This window comes from Octodon degus, unplaced genomic scaffold, assembly GCF_000260255.1.
Source record: "Octodon degus isolate 3935 unplaced genomic scaffold, OctDeg1.0 scaffold00002, whole genome shotgun sequence".
Lineage (NCBI taxonomy): Eukaryota > Metazoa > Chordata > Mammalia > Rodentia > Octodontidae > Octodon > Octodon degus.
Window position 1 is genome coordinate 2,496,395 of NW_004524578.1, and position 18,416 is coordinate 2,514,810.

Here is an 18,416-nt window from a genome sequence, read left to right on the forward strand (position 1 = left end):
GGACCTCTCTGAAACGTAGCTGCTAAGTTTCTCTGCCAAACATTGCTAGTCAACAGTGCTTCCTCTCGTGGGCCGAGCCAGTGAACACAATGAGCCACCACCGGAACGTCCACAGAAACACTGTTCACCACGTGCACACTGAAAGGAGGGGAGAAACGATGTCAGCTCACCCTGGTCAAAGCCGTGGCGTCTGTAGTGGTCCAGCGCCAGCTCCTCCACAGAGCACAGGACTGTGGTGGGGGCAGCAGTGTCCCCAGACTCCACGACAAATGTGGACTTGCCCATTCCATGCTGAGGGCACAGCCTGCCCGTGATGGTCACCTAGGATGCAGCAGAAAGGCATCTGTCAGCCCAGTCTCGATGAAGCCCTGAAAAACTGCCTCAAGTTTCCTTAGAACAAGCTTCCTTCCCTCACAGCCACGTACTGAGAGTGAAACATGACCCACGCTAGAGTGGGACAGGTCCCAGCCCTGCCGCTGGAGGGCGCCTGTCACCACAGCAACACAGTTCCCCCAGCAGTCTCATCAGGGAGGAGGGCTCTAGGGTGACAGCGTGAGCAGTGAGCACATCACTGTCAGGAACGAGCCTCCCAGTTTCTCAGGTCAGAAGAAAGTACACACTAAATCTGCTCTTAAAAAATCAAGGTGACACGCTCCAGTGCCAAGCACCCAGGGGGCTCTGGGATGCAGCCCTGCGGTCCAGCACGTGCGCATGTGGCGTACACTCCCACGCGCAAGGCCCTGGGCCGAGGACCAGCGCCCAACCAACACTGAACACTCACGTGCTTCACGTCTTCCACTGCTATTTCTGGCAGCTGGCGGAAGAGATGCTTGTACTTCTTACAGCTCGGGGACTCCCGCAGGCGCATGGCTCTCTGATAGAGTGAAAGGCGGTGCCCTGTCCTTACTTCTGGATCCGCCAGCCCTTTGATGATGCACCTGACAGCCTGGCAAACAAGGCATCACGCATCAGGATCCCAGAAGGCCCGACAGGAAAACCCGACAGGAAACCCCGCTTCTAATGACTCGGTTTGCTAGCAGCCCCAGTGTCCATCTCTGGATGATCGGCTAACTCGGTCAACATGCACAATGGAGTATCACTCAGCCATGAAAAGGAATAAAGTGCTGCATGCTGCAACACGGATGTAGGCTGGAAACATGCTCAGTGAAATAGACTACATGACAAGAGGCCATTAACCACCCAGAGCAGGCCTGTCCACAGAGACAGGAAGGAGCTGGGAGGTAGCAGGGACTGGAAGCGGGGATGGAGTACAGCTGCTTCATGCCTACAGAATTTCTGTTTGGGATAACAGAGACAGCGCTGATGGCTGTAAAACACTGTGCATACAATTAACGTCGCTGAATTTCACTCAAACATTGTTCAAATGATAAACTTGATGTCTGCTACATATATCTTATCACAAAAGAAAAAGTATAAAGGGAAACTAAAAAAAATCAATGAAGGCTCAGGCCACAAGGAGCTGAAGCGCAAATGGAGTCACAAAGTGACCAGGGCAGAGTGGCGCACGCTATCCCTAGCAGGGACAGAGAGCAGAAGTCTGTGAGAGGGCAAGGGCAGGCCTCGCTGCTGCGGCCCCGAGCCCTGCTGGCTGCCTGGTGCTCTGCAGGGGCAGGCACGGTAAGAAGGTCACCAGAAGGAGCGCCTCGGGCGGGCAGCAGGCAAGAGGGACGAGGTTTGTCCGCACCAAAGCGCGCTCAGGCCTGCCGCCACACGGCGCCTGCGTGCGAGCACAGAGCTGAGAGCAGGCGCTCGGAGGAGGAGGCAGCGCCCACAGCCCGCTCCCGCCCAGCCCAGCTCCCGGCCCCCGGAGCCCCCGGCCGCCTTGGCCCCACCACACCCGGGGGCACCGGCTCCACGCCACCTCCACAGCAGCACACAGCTCCCACCCACGTGTCGCGGGCACCTGAGGTAACAAGGCACTCTTCAGTGTAGGGCAATGAAAACACCATGTCATAGTTCCACATTCCATGGCCAATTTTTTCCCACTCCTACACCACTCTGATTCACTTGGTGTGCCACTGGAAAAAATAAAACCTCCCAGAGGCACAGGCCCCTCCATTCAACTCGAATGCAGGGCTGGGACGGAGACAGGAGGGGACTGTCAGCAGCTACACAAAGAGCCACTGTGGCCGCCCGCCCTGCCTGCTCCCTGCAGCAACAGGATCCTTCTGCCTGAGCCCCAAGAACCCGCAGAGCCCTGGTGCCCTGGAGGCAGGCAGCCTGCTCAGGGCTGGTCAGACACTCGTCCAAGGAGGAGCAAAGCACCTCACAAGGCCACAGCGCTGCTCTCCAAGCACCTGTACCAAGATAAGGAAAGGAATGTTTTATTCAGCCTCTCTCCCTAGAGATCTCACACAATAAATAAATTACCATTTCCAAGAAGAAGAATCCGCTGTACACGTAGCCCCGTGGCAGAGCATTTGCACAAAGTCCTGAGTCTGACCCCCAGTACTAAAAACACCAAAAACCCAAAACCTCGCTGACACCTGCTGAAGGCCAAGACATCGCACCCTCCCTCTGCCTTGATTCCTAGATATGAACTGCCAGCAAAGCGCCACCGTCAGTAAAGGGAGCGAGAGGCCTCCTGTCTTCATCGTAATGCTTGTACTAATGTCATCCCTGCTATGTCTCTGGGGGTTGGAAAATGCCAAGAAAAGAAAGCAATGTTCTAACTGGTTTTGTAGCGCAGTGGTAAAGTGTCCACTTCGCACGTGTCAGGCCCTGGCTTTGATCCTCAGTGTGAAAAGAACAAAAGAGAAGACATTTAAAAAAGAGAAAGTTTAGAGTTTGCTCTATTTAAAAAAGTTCATCTAACAGAAGAGCTTCAGATCTCTGTTACAGTGTAGATCTGAAACGTCCCCCAAAGCCCTCATGCATGTGGAAGGTGCCTGGATCATCAGGCACTCTCGTTGTCAGGGGTCTGTCCTGGATCGCTCAGCGGCCGACTGTGCTGCTGGAGGTGGGGCCTGCAGGGGGCTGGCCTGGCTGGAGCTCCCAGGTCTCTCCCCCCAGCTGCACCCTGAGCACCCCCCTCCCGTCCCTCTGCTCCCTGTTGCCACGCTCCGCACAGCTGTCTCCCTCTAGGCTCTTCCGCCAGGCCCTTCTGCCTGGCCTGGCAAATCACAGGTGGAAACTGTGAGCCACAACAAACCGCTCCTCCTTTGAGCTGTGGGTGTTGGGGACAGTGTCCAATAAAGGGAGGGTGACTATGACAGCGTCCTCCTGAGTACCGGTTCCAGGCGCTTCAGGTGCTGGTGCAGGTTAAGAGCCAGTCGATCCCACCATCGGCCTCTGCTGTCGGGACAGTAACTTGCCTGAGACAAAAGGTTTTCGAGTTCCGCCACGGATTCCTATTGCCAACAGTAACAAAGACAGCACACTAGACTCTAAAACAATCAACTGCAATTATATTCAGAAGCCAAAAGGATTGGCAAAGAGTATTTATGCGGGGTATCTCTCCAGTCTGCAGCCCAGGACCATGACAAGCCACCTGTGGGCCCGAGCTCCCTGCGGTACTCCTAGCGTGCCCCAGGCCCTTGCACCCTGGCACCAAGCCTTCAGCCGTGTTCTCCGCAGGTCACGCAGGCCAGCACAGAGCCCTATGGGACCAAGCTCTGGGCCAGGCTCAGAGAGGGAGAGATTGGGGGAAGACAGAACAGTAACAAAGGGTGGTCTCGTTCAGATACCCCACGTAGGCAGGGAGATCTTCTGGTCTAGATTTATGCACCAACTGTTCATTCTTTATGCTCATCTTTTGTGGTTCATACACCTCTTTGAAAGATTACCAAGAAAATGCATAAACGCTTGTATACATGCAATTTGGAGATTCGAGGCTCCCTACAGCCCGCCCACAGACCCACCTAAGCTTCCCAGGCCCCAAGTTGAAAAGTCAACGTGACATAACCATTATTTTAAAACAGGACTTTCTGATACTGAAATATCAAATGCAACAAAAGGAAATACTGGGAACTTCACAACGCTTGTTATACGATCACATTTCTTTTCTTTATGTATTTGGTAGCGTCTGCAGGGTCTATAGGGTCTCACTACGTAAATCAGATCATAGTAATTCTGATTTCAGCCTCCTAAGCACTGGGATTACAGGTGTGTGCCACCACACCCAGTCTCAATCGCCATTTCACCACACCCCAGGGGCAGGGCTGGCACAGTACACTGGGGATCGAACCCGGCCACTGTCTTCTGCCTAAACAGGCGCTTTAATCCGCTGAGCTATCTGGCCGGCCTATGACCACATTTCTGACACAAAACTATAAATTATTTTTAGACCACTTGGGACAGCGCACATGGCGATACAAAGAGATGTGAGATTTCAGCCCCAGAGACTGTAGGGAAGCTCCCAAGTGACGCACTGAGTCCTGAAAGAGATTCAGCTCAGGCCAGAGACACCCGCCAGGGCTTCCGGGCAGGCCTGTCCATGACCCAAGTTCTCTGGACATCCTCAGCTCGCGGCTGGATACAGCAGATGCTGGTCGCCAGCAGTCTCTGCTAACCTGACAGCAGGCTCCCGCATCAGCTGTGCTTTCACTGTACTACTACGTGCCGATCAAGCACAGGCAACGCTGAGAGCTCAGGAGGGTCCCCACCCGGTGTCAGGGCCAGCGAGGGGAGGCAGGGACAGAGCTCTAACCTCATACATGTGAAGTCTCTGCAGTATCTCAACAGACCGAGACAAAATCCGCGTGTAAATCCAGCCAACAGTAAAGCACCGCAGGAAGAGTGGTAAATCCTCGTGGTACCTGGAGAGAAAATATACAGCAGTTAGTAACTATAACAAGCAATGGTGGTTAACAAATTAGTTTATTTGTTGTATGACAACTACAAGAAATGGCAAAGAACGCTGAATTCTACTGAGAAGCTATAGTCCACCTACTTTTAGCTCCATACAATTTTCTTCACCCCCAACTCCACAGTTCTGTAGCCAGCCAGCCTGTCCCAATCTCTCAGATGACGACCTGAGAGGAGAACTGGCAACACTGTAAACAAAGGTCAGCAAGCCAGCCCAGGGCCCAGGGCCAGTCCCCCTAATTTTCCCAGCCCTCCAAACAAGCAAAATGGTTGTGCCTTTCTAAATGATTACTTCAAAATGCACTTTACTATTTACCTTTCTGAATGTATGGCTATTTCTTAAATTTTTTATGTATTTAATACAGGGTCTCACTACACAGATCAGACTCATAGTGATCCTCCTGTTTTCAGCCTTCCAAGCGCTGGGATTACAGGTGCACACCACCACGCCCAGACTCACTAGCCCTCTCAGAGCACCGCAGGGGGCGGGGATGGCACTGCAGGCCAGAGACCGAACCCCAGTCCCTGTGCTCTGCCTAAGCAGGCAGGCACTTCAATCTACTGAGCTATCTGGCCGGCCCTTACATTTTTTGATACAGAAAAACATAAAAATTGTACATACTCATACATAATGGGGTACTACACAATGTTTCATTGCATACATCCATTCTGTGAGCAGATCAAACCTGTCTATCTCCTCCAACATTTATCACTTCATTACGGCCCAACATTCAAAACGCTTCCTTTTAATCTTCTGAGCGCATAACCCACAACCGCTCTCTATGTTCACACTGCCACGTCAGAGCACACAGACCTTCTTACAGCTAACTGGCCTCACCGCTCACAGACGACTGCTTCCCCACCTTTCCTCCAGGTCTTTACCATTTTGAATACATGAAATGCATTCATAGGAGAACAGTACTTTGGATGTGGACGGTTACTGAACTAAAACCTCCGTGTGCAGGAGCAGCGTTCAGACACAGCCGTGTTCTCTCCGGTGCCCTGCCCGCGTCCGACGCTGCACCGCGATGGCACAGGAGGTCGCTGCCCAGAGCTCCCGGGCCTGCCCAGCTTCCAAAACTGACCACCTGGTTTTTCATCGAAGCTTAGCAATTTCTGCTCTTCAGTAATCTATCTTCTAATTTTCTGGCTATGACTTTTACGTCAACATTATTTTTTATAAAATGTGTATCCCAAACATTTTCATAAAAGCAGCCCTGGAAAATCTTAGTTTTCTCATCACTATACATCAACAAAGGAAAAATCTTCCACAGCGCTGCAGGTCCCTAAAGATTTACGAGGCAGAACAAAAGAAGACCGCACCCCGCTCTCAGAACTGCCTGAGTGAATGCTCACTTGGACTGTCTCTGCAAACACCATGGACCTGGGGTCCCACTAGACCACCACGCAGTCTGCACCCTCATGAGTAAAGTCAGCTCTGCATGGCTCTGGGAGGCCACACCCTGAAAGACACTGGCAAGCTAAAAGCCAAATGTCCACTGCCCAAACCTCTGAGTGACATAAAGTTCACTTTAAACTCTTGCTATTGCCTTCGATTTCACATAGCACTCTGAATGCTATGCAAAGAGGGCAGAAAATTCCACTTCTGCCATTTATGTGACTGCAAAGCAAAAGGAGTACATTCTTTTTGAATAAAATCTCCAAAGAGGTTAGAAGGAAGGTGGTCACAAGTAAATGTTGGCAGGTACCTAAAAATAACTCACTGGCTGAGCACTTCCCCAGCATGTACAAGGCCGGAGTTCCACCTTAGTGCCAAAAAAGACAAGTTTTACCTCAGGGAAGGGTGGTTTTTCAGCTTGTTCCACTCCCTCTTGGCACTGTCAGAGAGCTCCTTAGCTTCTTCCCAGTTCCCACTGGCCATGGCGGCAGAAATGTCACTCAGCGTGTGCGCAGCCGCTGCGTATCTGGGGGAGACACCACCCGAGTTTCAAATGCAAGGAGTATTCCCATCAAAATGACCACATCCCAGCCACCAGACCACACTCCGAAGAAACAAATCACGCCTTTTGAAATCTGAAGGTTAAGTCATAATTTAACCTAACTGCCCCACTGGAAGGGCCCAGAAGAGCTCAGAGAGGCTGCCTGGCAATAAGGAAACTTTGGTTGCACCACAGGACTCCGTCATGCCCCAAGCCCCATTACACGACGCTGGTCAGCCCATCATCCCAGGCTTGCGCATTCATTCCTTTGGTGACCACCAGGTGAATGCACAGCCGACCCCAGAATCACAGCAGGACACTGATTCATCATTCCTAATCAGATGTAGCCGGAAGGACGCTAAGCAAGCGAAGAGACTCACCTAGGATACTTCAAGAATAACCTCAGGGACACAGCCTAAAAGACAGCAACACTGAAATTTTATCAAACCACCTAACCAAAGGCGCATGGCTTCACTGCTCCTCTAGCTACCAGAAAGGACACGTGACCAGTGGATTCTGCAACGCTTTGAGTATTCACTGTACTACGAGCTCACATCTAAAAGAAAAGTATATAATATCAGTGTACACAAACATTGTACATTGAGAAAAGAATTTCCTCCAAACAGAAAAATGTCCTCACAAACTCTTAGGTTGAATTATTCTGTTATACGCTACTGGACAGCTGATTCTGAGGTTGTAAGAAAAGGGGAACTGCCGAGCCTGACGAGCACCGTGCTCTGAGCCTGTTCCCTCAGCCGCCTCTCCAACTTCAGGGGAGTGACCACTCATCTCCGGGACGCTTTCTTCTCAGGCTTCTGAGTCGACTGCGCCTGCTGACGTGTCTTCCTGCCTCCTGGCTGCTGCTCCTCTCCACCTGGGAGCTGAAGGCTGGCTGCCCAGGGAATTGTGCTCTCCTCTCCCTCCGGCACCTCATGCACCGCCACAGCTTGAAGCACCAGTCACAGGCCAATGACTCTCTCAGTTCTCCAGCTAGCCTGGACCCATTCCTGAGCTCCCGACAGCATGTCCAAGGCCACACAGAACAGCACTAGTGAAACAGCTAAGGAGCCCCAAACTGACCCCCAGGACCGTGCCACCTCCCACAGTCCCTGGCACCCCACCGCAGAACACCAGAGCCATCCTTGAGCCGCTCCCCCCTTCTTCCTATGTTTAATCACAAACCAGTCTTTTGTACTCTAAACTATCCCAGACAGAGTCACCGGTCTCACTTCTCCTGTCACGAGCCTAGTCTGGACGGCCATGGCCATCCTTCACCTGGACCACCTCCACCAAGGGGAAACAGCGTTCTGCAGTTTCTCCTCTCAGTCGTGGGCTGCTTTGGTTAAACACAGGAACTGGTCGCTCACTGGCCTAACCTCTTGAAAGCTTCCGACTGCTCAGAGAACAGACTCCGTCCGGCAGCAGGGCTCTGCGGCTGAGCATCCTCTGCCCCTCTGGCCCCAGTCCGTGTGACTTCCCTCTGAACTGCTGCCTACCAGGGCTTTAGAAGGGGTGCCCTGAGGTCTTCCACCTCGGCCAGCCCTTCCCACCTCCTCAGCTCACCTCTCTGCCTGGATGCAGGCACCCAGCGCCTGACGGGCTCCTCTTTCTCATTCTCAACTCTCATGGCCAGTGTCACCTCAGGGGCCACGCCCTGCCACTCTCCATCGTGGGGCTGAACTTGGCTGGCCGACCCAGGTGCTACACCACTTTTCAGACACCACAGTCCCTCTGTTGAGCACCCAGCTCTGTGGTGAGATGTACCCCATCATGGCAACGGCCCCATGTTGCTCACTGCCCCAACCCCTCCACCTGGGGATAGCACTTGGCCCTCAACTCATTTTTACTGAATAATGAAGATCAATCCTCTCAAGTACAGAAGTGAGCAAAAAGGGGCCCCTGGGCCAGGCATCAGATTTTCAGGTTTTGTATCTGATGACCCTTCCCGAGTCAGTCAGACCCAACTGCATATACATACTAAGGCCTTTGTACTGCAAAGGGAGTTTTAATATTTTATTACAGCTCACCTAGCTTGTAGAAAGGACAGGTGATGACTTACTTTTTTGCCAGGGTCCCCTCACTTATGAACTTATGAACTATATTTTGTCAACCACAGAACTACAGACAGAACCCCTCAAACAGAACAGTCATTATAAAAATAACTAACATCTACTAGGTACCATCCATGTAGCTACACCTATCTGTAAGAGACTGTTAATTCTCCCCATTTTATAGAGGAAGAAACTGAGGCACAGAGTAGATTTAAAATCCATCAGTTTAGTGAAACTGCACCTTGGCTTCAGAGCACACAGCTCCACACAGAAGAAAAGTACAAAGCCCCTGCAAACAATGAAAAAACATGAGACGACTGAAAACAGGGTAAGAAGAGCTACTCATGGGGCTGGGGAGACAGTTCAGAAGAATAAGCGCCTGCCTGGCAAGTGCAAGGTCCTGAGTTCAATCCCTGGTATCGCATTAAAACAAAACAAAACTGGAAGAGCTACTCGCGTTTGGAGGTTTGGCTAAGAAAGTTACTCTGAGTAACTGAATCAGAATCTGAAAGTTACGTCTGATTAAGGAAAAGAGCTACCTGACAGTTGAGGTGAATGGGCGAAAATGAGTGTACTGCTTTGATTCAGTTAGCTCTGTGACTTTCTTCTTAAAGCATAGAGCTACTCAATACAACGCTGAAAGAACTTTCCCGAAAGCAAGGATCTGAATCCATTTTGGCTAAATTTCAGTTAAAAATTTAAATCAAGAATCTAACGTGACATTTTAAGAAATCCAAAATCATTTTTATTATAAAGGAAGTCCAAGTGTTTTTCTTTTCTTTCTGGAAGAACTACACTATTCTTTATCAAAATCTAGTTTGCCGATCAAAGTAATATTTTGATTCAATGCAAGTACTAATATAAATCAGTGAAAATTCCTAATATCATGTATGGAATTGTAATACACAGTACACAAATTATTACTAGTGAAAACCTCGCATTTACCACATACATTACTCTAATAAACTGTGTACAAATTATTACTAGATTTATGGAAGTTTTACTAAGTGGAGAACACTCCTCTTCTGCCTGGAGCATGCTAACGAAATACCTACAGGCAGGCTTGGCCAGTGTCTCTGCACAAGTGCTTCCCGCCAAGGCTGCCTGGGAGCAGAAGAGGGACGCGTCTGTAGTGCTGCCTCAGAGCCTGCTGCCTCTGGCGACCTACATCTGTGCACAGTGCGACATTCTCCCTCGAGGGCCGGGGAGATAGCTCAGTAGAATAAGCACTTGCCTGGCAAGCAGAAGGTCCTGAGCGCACTCCACGGTACCACAAAAAAATTAAAAAATAAATTCACATACGTTCTCCCTGGAGACTTAAAAATGCCTTCAAGTAAGGCAAAAAGATAATTAAATACTATATGCTTCAAAACATAATTGGGGGGCTGGTGAGATGGCTCAGTGGTCTAAAGCACCTACTTGGAACAAGCTTGGCAAAGCATCAGGGACCGCAGTTCAATCCCCCAGCACCACATGCCAGCCAGCCCCGCCCCCTGGTGGGCTGAGCTGGCCACACACACACACACACACACACACACAAATAAATAAATAAATAATTAAAAAAAAAAAACATATTTGGCTGTGGAGCTAATATTTCTTTGCCTGGAAGGAAAAATGATAAAATCTTTCATTAAATTTTAATAGACATTGTGGTGAGTTAACATGATCTTACCTGATAAGATCCTCTCTGTCTTGGAAGATTTGAGTTTTCCGATTGATGGTGTAAGTAGGAAACTCCACCCGGCCAAGAGTGACCAAAAGCACAGTACAGAGCTGACCCTGACCTCCACAAGCTCCTTCTTCATCTTCCACAGAGTCAGGCAATGAAAACAGGAGTAAGATCCGAGCAAACACAGCCCTGGGACCTTTGCAGATCCGTAGTGACTGTCCGGCTAGGCCTTTAGCTCTGAAAAATGTGCATCACAGGAACACTTTTCTGGTTTTGAAGCATTTGCATATCATATCTTACAAATTATTTTCAGGTAATGTAAAGTTAAATGACCCTGGGTATACTGATACACGCCTATAATTCCAACCCTCTGGAAGGCTGAGGCAGGGTAATCCTAGAGTGAATTCAGTGCAATTCTGGATGCCTGCAAGGTAAGCGTGGAGGTTTAGATCTAGAGCAGCGAGGGCGCCCTGAACTCCAGCAATTTACTCTAGCAATAGCAGGACTCCTCAAGCCCAGCACTCCTGACATTCAGGCTGCATGATTTTTCTGTTGTAGGGCCCATCCCGGGAGTTACAGGCGCTCGGAGGCATCCCCGGCCTCCAGTAGCACCAAGGTCTCCCGTGGCAGCAATCAAAACATTCTCAGGCATTGCCAGAGACCGATGGGGAGAGCTGGATCCCCAACAAGCTCCCATTTCATTAAGTACATTCACCTTACAGACCGCCCAAAACGCCCACTTCAGGGCTGCGGTGGAGTTCAATGGAGAACCACTCGCCTCACATGCACATCCCCCTTAGAGGTGCAAAGGAAGGAAAGAAGAGGGGGAGGAGGGAGGAGGACTGCTCACCTCCTCCATCAGCAGACAGAGCCCCAGGGATGCCCTGGGCTGCAAGAGGAAACATTAAACATGGACAACCAAGCAGTGATTCTCTACCAGGATTGAAAAAGTACAAGTAACATCATTTTAATCCTCATGAGGGCAGTAGAGAAAGATAACCAGGAACTGCCCTACTTTGGATCTACTGGAAACTCTCAAATTCTGCTGGTAATTACATCAAAATGAAGAAACAAGTACAATCTTAAAGGATTTTAGTGTAAGTAAAAAAGTCTTGAGAATGTTATGCTTGCCTAGCATGCATGAGGCCTTGCGCATTAAAACTACATGTCAACAAAAACTCATTACTTAAAAACCTGACTAAACAGCTGTACTAAGGAGAACAAAGTTAAAACTTTCTAAGGCCCATTGTCTCTGTCCTACTGCCTACTGATTTTCCTTGGTCCTTGAAATTAGAAAGGACTTCGAACGTAAGTTTTGAATAATAAGCAAAGAAAGAAGCCAGGGTACTATAATTAAGGTTCCTCCACACTTTTCAATCTAATTCCAACCAAAATAAACAATTATAATTCAGAAAAGTAAATAATCTATAATAATAAAGTAACAAGCTATGAACTTTTTGGTTTCTTCCCAATGCTGGGGATCACACTTGGGGCTTACAAGGCTAGGCAGGTACTCTTCCTTGGCCCAGCCCAGCTGACAAAGCTGTACATGCTTTCATTTGAATAGCCAAAAACCTTTTTAAGATCACAGCTCCAATTCCAGGCTGACTCTTGCCCCAAGTGCAGACGGAACGCTGCTTGGCCAGTCTCAGAAAGGCATCCACCAGCTGCTGCTTCGGCCCGCTGGGATTCACCAGGTGGAAGGTCTTGGCCAGGGCTTTCAGCTCAGGAGCAGAAAGGAGTTCAAGGACTTCCGAGAGTTCTTGTAACTCAGATTCTAAAAGAGTTAACAAGAACAAAAACAAATTTAAACTGTTAAAGAATTTAAGTATTTTGTAGCTTTACTTGAGGAAAAAGCTTAGCTAGATCAATAGACAATGAAAGTTCACTGTACAGTTTTTACTGAAACCAAAAACTAGTTTGGCAAGAATAAGAAAATTTCTCACTAAAAACTAAAAGACAACATGACTATAACAAAGAAGACAGGAATAGCCATTACGGCTCGGACGTCCTGTTTAAAAGCTTACTGGAGTACACTTTCCCTGTCTTTCTCATCACGAAATCTTCAACGAGACCTTGCCCAAGCAGGCCAAAGACACCGATCACCAGCTCTCTTCTCCCCGAGCCCACCCCCTGCCCATGTGCTATAGGCTGGGAGGCCTTCCAGGGCTCGCTCACTCTAGCCGGGGCTGCGCCCTGCCATTCTGGGTCCCAGACATCACCCTAGGCTCTAGGCACGTGGCTGGGTCAGACCGGCTGGTCTCTGCCATATTCTCAGGGTCGGATGGTGTCTTCTTCCAAACAGCATGATGCTCCCTCTGTGCACTGTGTGCTCACAGTTCTAAGACCCTGCGCACACCACAGTAAACAACGCGCTTATGTGCAAGAAGCCACTGCTTAGTAACAATTACACGCGTCAATCTCCTTCCCCGAGCCAGGAGGAATCTCCACCTAGCACTTTCCATCTCATCCTTCCGAGCCCCACCCTGCCACTGACCCTAGGTTCCTCTTTACCTGCTGTTCCCAACTACAAACTCTACTCCAAAGAAACCACCTGGTCTCACTTGCTTTGTGTAAAACATCAGCAATCTGAGCCCAAAGCGCTCATCGTTCATGATCCTTGCAGCTAATTTTCCAAACAGCACTGTGCGGATAGGTACTTAATGCTATAGTAAGACCACAGGCTTCACCGGAGAGGACAGAGTCCCCAGTACTCACAGGAGTTTAAATCAATGAAACAATTCTGCAGGCAATCAGGGTATGAAAGCTGTATGTGTGTGCATATGGGGGCGGATGAAGACTGCAGAGGCAATACTGACTGCCAAGAAGGCAGCTTTATGCTTACATGAAGGCGGGAATCTGCATGAGGTGACTCGGGTTCTTGCTGGAAAAGCTGAAGAGAAATGTATTTCTTCTGTGGTATACTAGGCGACCTTACGGTTATAAACCCGCGCCAGGCAGGAAAGCAAAGATAACTCTTCGCTATCATATTACAGTAGCCCCTCACTATTTCACAGTTTGACTTTTACGAACTCACTGCTTCACAGGTTTTCAAAAAATATTAACCTAAATTATTTATCACGGATTTTTCCCTATATCACAGGATTTTGTAGTAATGTACAGTATATATATGTTGTTAAAATTAGGTTAAGTTTACAAGTTTAGAAAATGGTTAAGAACATTACAAGTGTTTTCAGAAGTGTGCGAAAGGTTCATAAGAGCATGGGAGGGGTTTATAAAGTCTTAAAATATAAATACTAAAATAAATACAATGTCGCTACTTTGCTGATTTTTACTTGTCACACGGGTGTCTAGAACATAATCTCTGCGGTAAGTGAGTGCCACTGTAGTTTTAGCCCAAGCTACGAACGGCTTTTGCATCACAGGAATTATTACCCTAGAATAAAAACTAGAAAAACAGGGAATTACTACTTTCCAGGCACAACCAGTAGCTGCCATCAGCTGAATGTCACCATTATTCAGCAGAATCTGGGACCGGCAGGCCACATTTCCACTTCACAGCTTCCTACCACACATACCTGTCTGTAGAAAGCCCGCGTGGCGCAATTCCTCAATCACGGGTGTTAAGTCTTGAGCAATCTCTTCATATTCTAACTTGTTCATTTTAATCCAGGTTAATTTACGTTGAAAGAGCCTTACATATAACTTCTGACCACTAGCTGCAATAAAATTAATAAAAAATTGCAAAATATTACCTTCTTAAAAAAAAAAAAAGACCACAATGTATACATTCTATTATTTTTTAAACCTTAGGTAAGTAAACAGACATTATTAGCAATACCCTTTTTTTCCGGAACCGGGGATTGAACTCAGACCCTTGTGCTTGCCAGGGAAGGGCTTATTCCACTGAGCCATCTCCCCTGCCCCTAGCAATACACTTTCTTTCCTTACATAAAGTGATGTTAGCTTACAGCCTAATCCATTTAAAAAGTTCCACTCAGGCCACAATTACTGGTCATTTTAAAACTAAAATCAAGTCCCATCCTTTTCTAGACAACATCTCTACTCCCTCAGAGAAGCCCTACTTAGAATTTTAGTTATTTTGTTCTCTTTTAGTTCAGTATGTTATTCTACTTGGGTTAAAAATAACCTGAAAAAACTTTTCCAAAAAAATATGCCTATCTTTGGTAAGACAGTCATTTCTAACTCAGTGATCTATACTAAACTCCTGAATCTGGTTAGTCTGTTTCCTTAATTACTTGAATTATCTCTAATTCAACTCTAAAATGGTATAATCATAGTCCTAAAATGTCCAACATTCACTTTCCAGTTTGTTCTTTAAAAAGGCAAAATCAATTAGCAGTAGTTATTTTCACACTAAGACACACTGCAAGCGAGTCTCCATCTGTAAGAATACGCTGAAGGTGCACAAGGTAAACTGGTCCTACTCCTCAATAAAACGGAAGCGTCGAGTCACCAACTACCCAATCACATGAACGCAATCGGCACCCAACCAATGAACGGCAACCCCTCCAGATAAAAAAGCCAGTGTGACATTCTTACATCCATATTCCAGTGAGAACAGAAAAGCCAAGCTGTGGACGCTTTATAACCACATATCCAGAGTGGTAGAGTTCACTGGTCAAAAAATAATACATAGAGTACCATAATAATTCTACTGTGTGGATTTAAAGCAAATAGTAGTAAAGTTCAGGATTCTTTTTAATCTACTGAGGAGTCAGACATGGCCACCAAGCGGACAGCACGGCCACCCAGCAGTGCGTGCTGTCCTAAAGGGACTCCTTTCCGCAGGGCCCTGACAGTGCGTAGCCACACAAGGGCGGCTTCTGCTGCACACAGGCACTGCCTGCCTGGAGCCACCATGGGCTGCCAAGGCACTGAAGCACACACCAGCAGTTTTAGATGCACCAATGAAAGTTGGAAAGCTTCCATTCCTCTACAACTTGACTTTAACAAATAGAACCCACAAATCTGAAGTATGAGGGTAAGAAAGTATGGCCCAAGCTGGCTTGCTTTTCCTGTATTTGATTTTACTTTCATTTTTGAGGAAATGGAGTATGAGAACAAAACAACCTAACAGGAAACCTGATTACCTGCTCAATATGCTGAGTTCGTTTCTTAAGTCATGCTGCATTTTTTAAAAATTTGGACAAGGCTGCTTTACAACCACTGCATTAAAAGGAAAAGTGGCTGGTTGCATTATAATTAATATACTGCTTGCAGGAATAGGCATCAACAGGTACAAAATCCTCTCTTTTACATAACTATCTTTCTCGATATAACCCATATCTTAGGAGGCTCTTGATCCACTGACGGCCCAGGGAGAACTCACAAAACCACAGTGACTCCTTGTGGCCACTGAAGCACCACCCATCATATGGCACCCAAATCAGGACAGCAAAAGGGAAACCCACCAGAAGCGAACAGGCTAAGGTACCTGACAACTGATAAAATTTGTTTATAACCTCCTTATCCCCGTCGTCAAAGAGCAGCCTGTCCTCTTCGTTCTCTAGCACAGCACTCAGGACCATGAGGAAATTGCGGAGATAGTAAGGATGGTCTGGTGCTCCAGGGGTGCCGCCAGGAACGCCACAGCTGGGTCCCAGCTCCACAGGAACGCTGCAGGCCATTCCATTCCTTGGGCCTCCCTCATCCTCCACGAGTCCCTGCACGCCGCTCCACTTAGAACCATCACTGTCATTGGTAGAACCAGATTCTGCCTCTGCAACTGACAACAGTGTTTTAACTTCTGAAGCAACAGTGACTTCTACTTCTTGAAAACTACACAACTCACGTTTCTCAACTCCTTCATCACCTCTTTTGATACTCTGTTTCACACGCCCGTCTTCTGAAGTGGACCTGAAATCCTTTCCAAGAGTTAAACCCGGTGAAAAGCCGAAGAGAGCCTTATCTGACAAGCCAGGGCTGAAGGTTAAGGTCTCACATTCCTGGGTAACCTTTTGGCTTTCAGCTTCCATTATTTTACTAGTATTTACCATACATTTAGGAGTATTCTCTTCCTTTACCAAATCACAGGTAAAAATGTTTTCCTTTTGAGAACTATTCAAATTTTCATCCTTATCCTCAATTTCTGAACTGTCACCCGCCAGGCTCTTAACAGCTGTGGAACTGGGACTCTGCGGATAATGACCGGCAAATTCTTCCTTCTTAACTAGAGACTTTTTTGCCTTCACGTACTTTCTTGACAGTTTAGACGACAGGCTGCCCAAAGAAATCGTTTTCACGTTATGATTTTTCAACTCTTCTTGGTTTCTGCGTACTATGGCATCATGATTCTTAAAGTAGGGACTGGTGTGTTTTACACCCACTTCCACCAAACCACTCTGGCTGGGAGTTAAACTTTTCTTTGGCGGAGATAAGGTCTCTGGTGTTACATCTTCTAAGCTAAAGCTGGTTACCTGGACCGTGGATGAATCTGAATTCAAGCCACCTTGCACTGGGCCAGTCAGAGCAGCGGTGGCCTCGTCAGCACACATCTCATCGAGATGCTGGTTTAGGTGGTACCTGGGTACCATTTTACTACAAACGGGGCAGGCAAGTTTAGTAGGCGGTGCATTGTTAAAATATGAAATAATAGAGGCACTGTTTTTAGTTTTGCTAGCTGACAAGTTTCTACAGGGTCTTTTTCTGTCGGGAGACTTCCCTTCTGGCATCGTGAGCACAGCGTTAGGGTCAAGCACGCGATCCAGGCTGTAACGCTGCGCCGCCCGAGGCGAAAGATGGCATGGTTTACTTTTACTTTTCCGGCTTGAACAAATCTAAGGGAAGATGCTACGTTATCTTATGTTAATCCTTTAGGCGAGCTCTTCTTCCTAGAAAACAGAACATCTGTGGGTTAAAAACGAGTCTGCGGGTTGCAAGCGTGGCCCGGGCCACTGGCCTGCGCAGCCGGGGCTCCCGCGCACAGCCGGGCTGGAAGCCACCGGGCAGGCTGCCCGCGCCCCGCGCCTGCGGACGAGCGCGCCGGCGGGAAGCCGAGCTGGAGCCGTCTCGAGACCTACAATTCCCGACTGCAAAAAGGGTCTTTCGGAGCAGAGCCCCCCAACCCCCGCCTCGGGGGCCTTCTCTAGGCGCGGGACGCCGTCCGCCCCGCCCCCCGCCGCGGACACGCGCGGCCCCCCCGCCGCGGAGCCCCGGGCCACGCGACTCCCGGGCCTTCCCCCGCGCGCGACCCCGGACGCGCGACCCTCGCCCGCCGCCCGCTACGCGCCTCCCGCTCGGCTCCGCCGCGGCGCTCCAGGCATTCCCAGCCGATCTCCCACATCTCGATCCCATAGGCTTGGCGAGCGGAGGCTCGAGTGATCGATCTCCTTTCTTTTCCAGTTTAGGCCTATGGCTTCCAGCAGCGAAGCTGAGCACCCCCTCCCTTCACACCGAGAAGCGCACTGCCTTGTGAACCTCGCAGACGGGCAACTACAGCAAAAGCGCGAGGACTGCGAATGTAACCGTTTCTAGTGTCTTACATTTTATTGGAAGTGGTATATGAACTCTACACAGACTGGGATAAAGATGCATACTTGTATTCCCGAAACAACTAAAAATGAATGCAGATATAGAGCAAAACACTCCATCTCTTCATTCCCTATTTGAGAAAGACCTCCTTACTTCTTTTCTTTTACTCTTTATAAGCTTCTCCTGTAAGAGAAACAGCTTGCGTGTCAGATTTACTGCACTTAATGTTCTCAAGTGCACATATATACTTGCATACATTAAATGATTTCTAGATGATTTGTACTTTAAAATGTAAATGACATGTAAAGGTTATATGTATTGTTTAGAAAATGAGAAAGAAATGTACATGCTCAGTAGAGATGCAGTTGTTTTTCCAAATAGTTCTTCTCTGTGGTTAGTTGAATCCATTCACATGGAGCCCACAGATATTGAGGGCTGACTGTATTGTGAATGAATTTGAGGGAAACCAAGCAA

General features: G+C 48.3%; 1 protein-coding gene across 2 annotated transcripts in view; it reads right to left on the reverse strand.

Moving 5' to 3' along the window:
- The window catches only part of Fan1 (FANCD2 and FANCI associated nuclease 1), a 29,850-nt gene extending 12,298 nt beyond the window's left edge, over positions 1 to 17,552 (reverse strand). The window contains exons 1-9 of one of the 2 annotated variants that reach the window (XM_004623444.2): positions 15,907 to 17,552; positions 14,027 to 14,167; positions 12,063 to 12,264; positions 10,491 to 10,724; positions 6,621 to 6,752; positions 4,670 to 4,778; positions 3,252 to 3,371; positions 782 to 946; positions 171 to 321 (exon numbers count right to left, since the gene is read on the reverse strand). In XM_004623444.2, the coding sequence (XP_004623501.1) occupies positions 171 to 321; positions 782 to 946; positions 3,252 to 3,371; positions 4,670 to 4,778; positions 6,621 to 6,752; positions 10,491 to 10,724; positions 12,063 to 12,264; positions 14,027 to 14,167; positions 15,907 to 17,143 (2,491 nt within the window). In that variant the 5' untranslated portion in view covers positions 17,144 to 17,552. The remainder of the gene's footprint in view (positions 1 to 170; positions 322 to 781; positions 947 to 3,251; positions 3,372 to 4,669; positions 4,779 to 6,620; positions 6,753 to 10,490; positions 10,725 to 12,062; positions 12,265 to 14,026; positions 14,168 to 15,906) is intronic. The other variant, XM_023709796.1, reaches the window with a different exon arrangement.
- Positions 17,553 to 18,416: the final 864 nt, after the last annotated feature.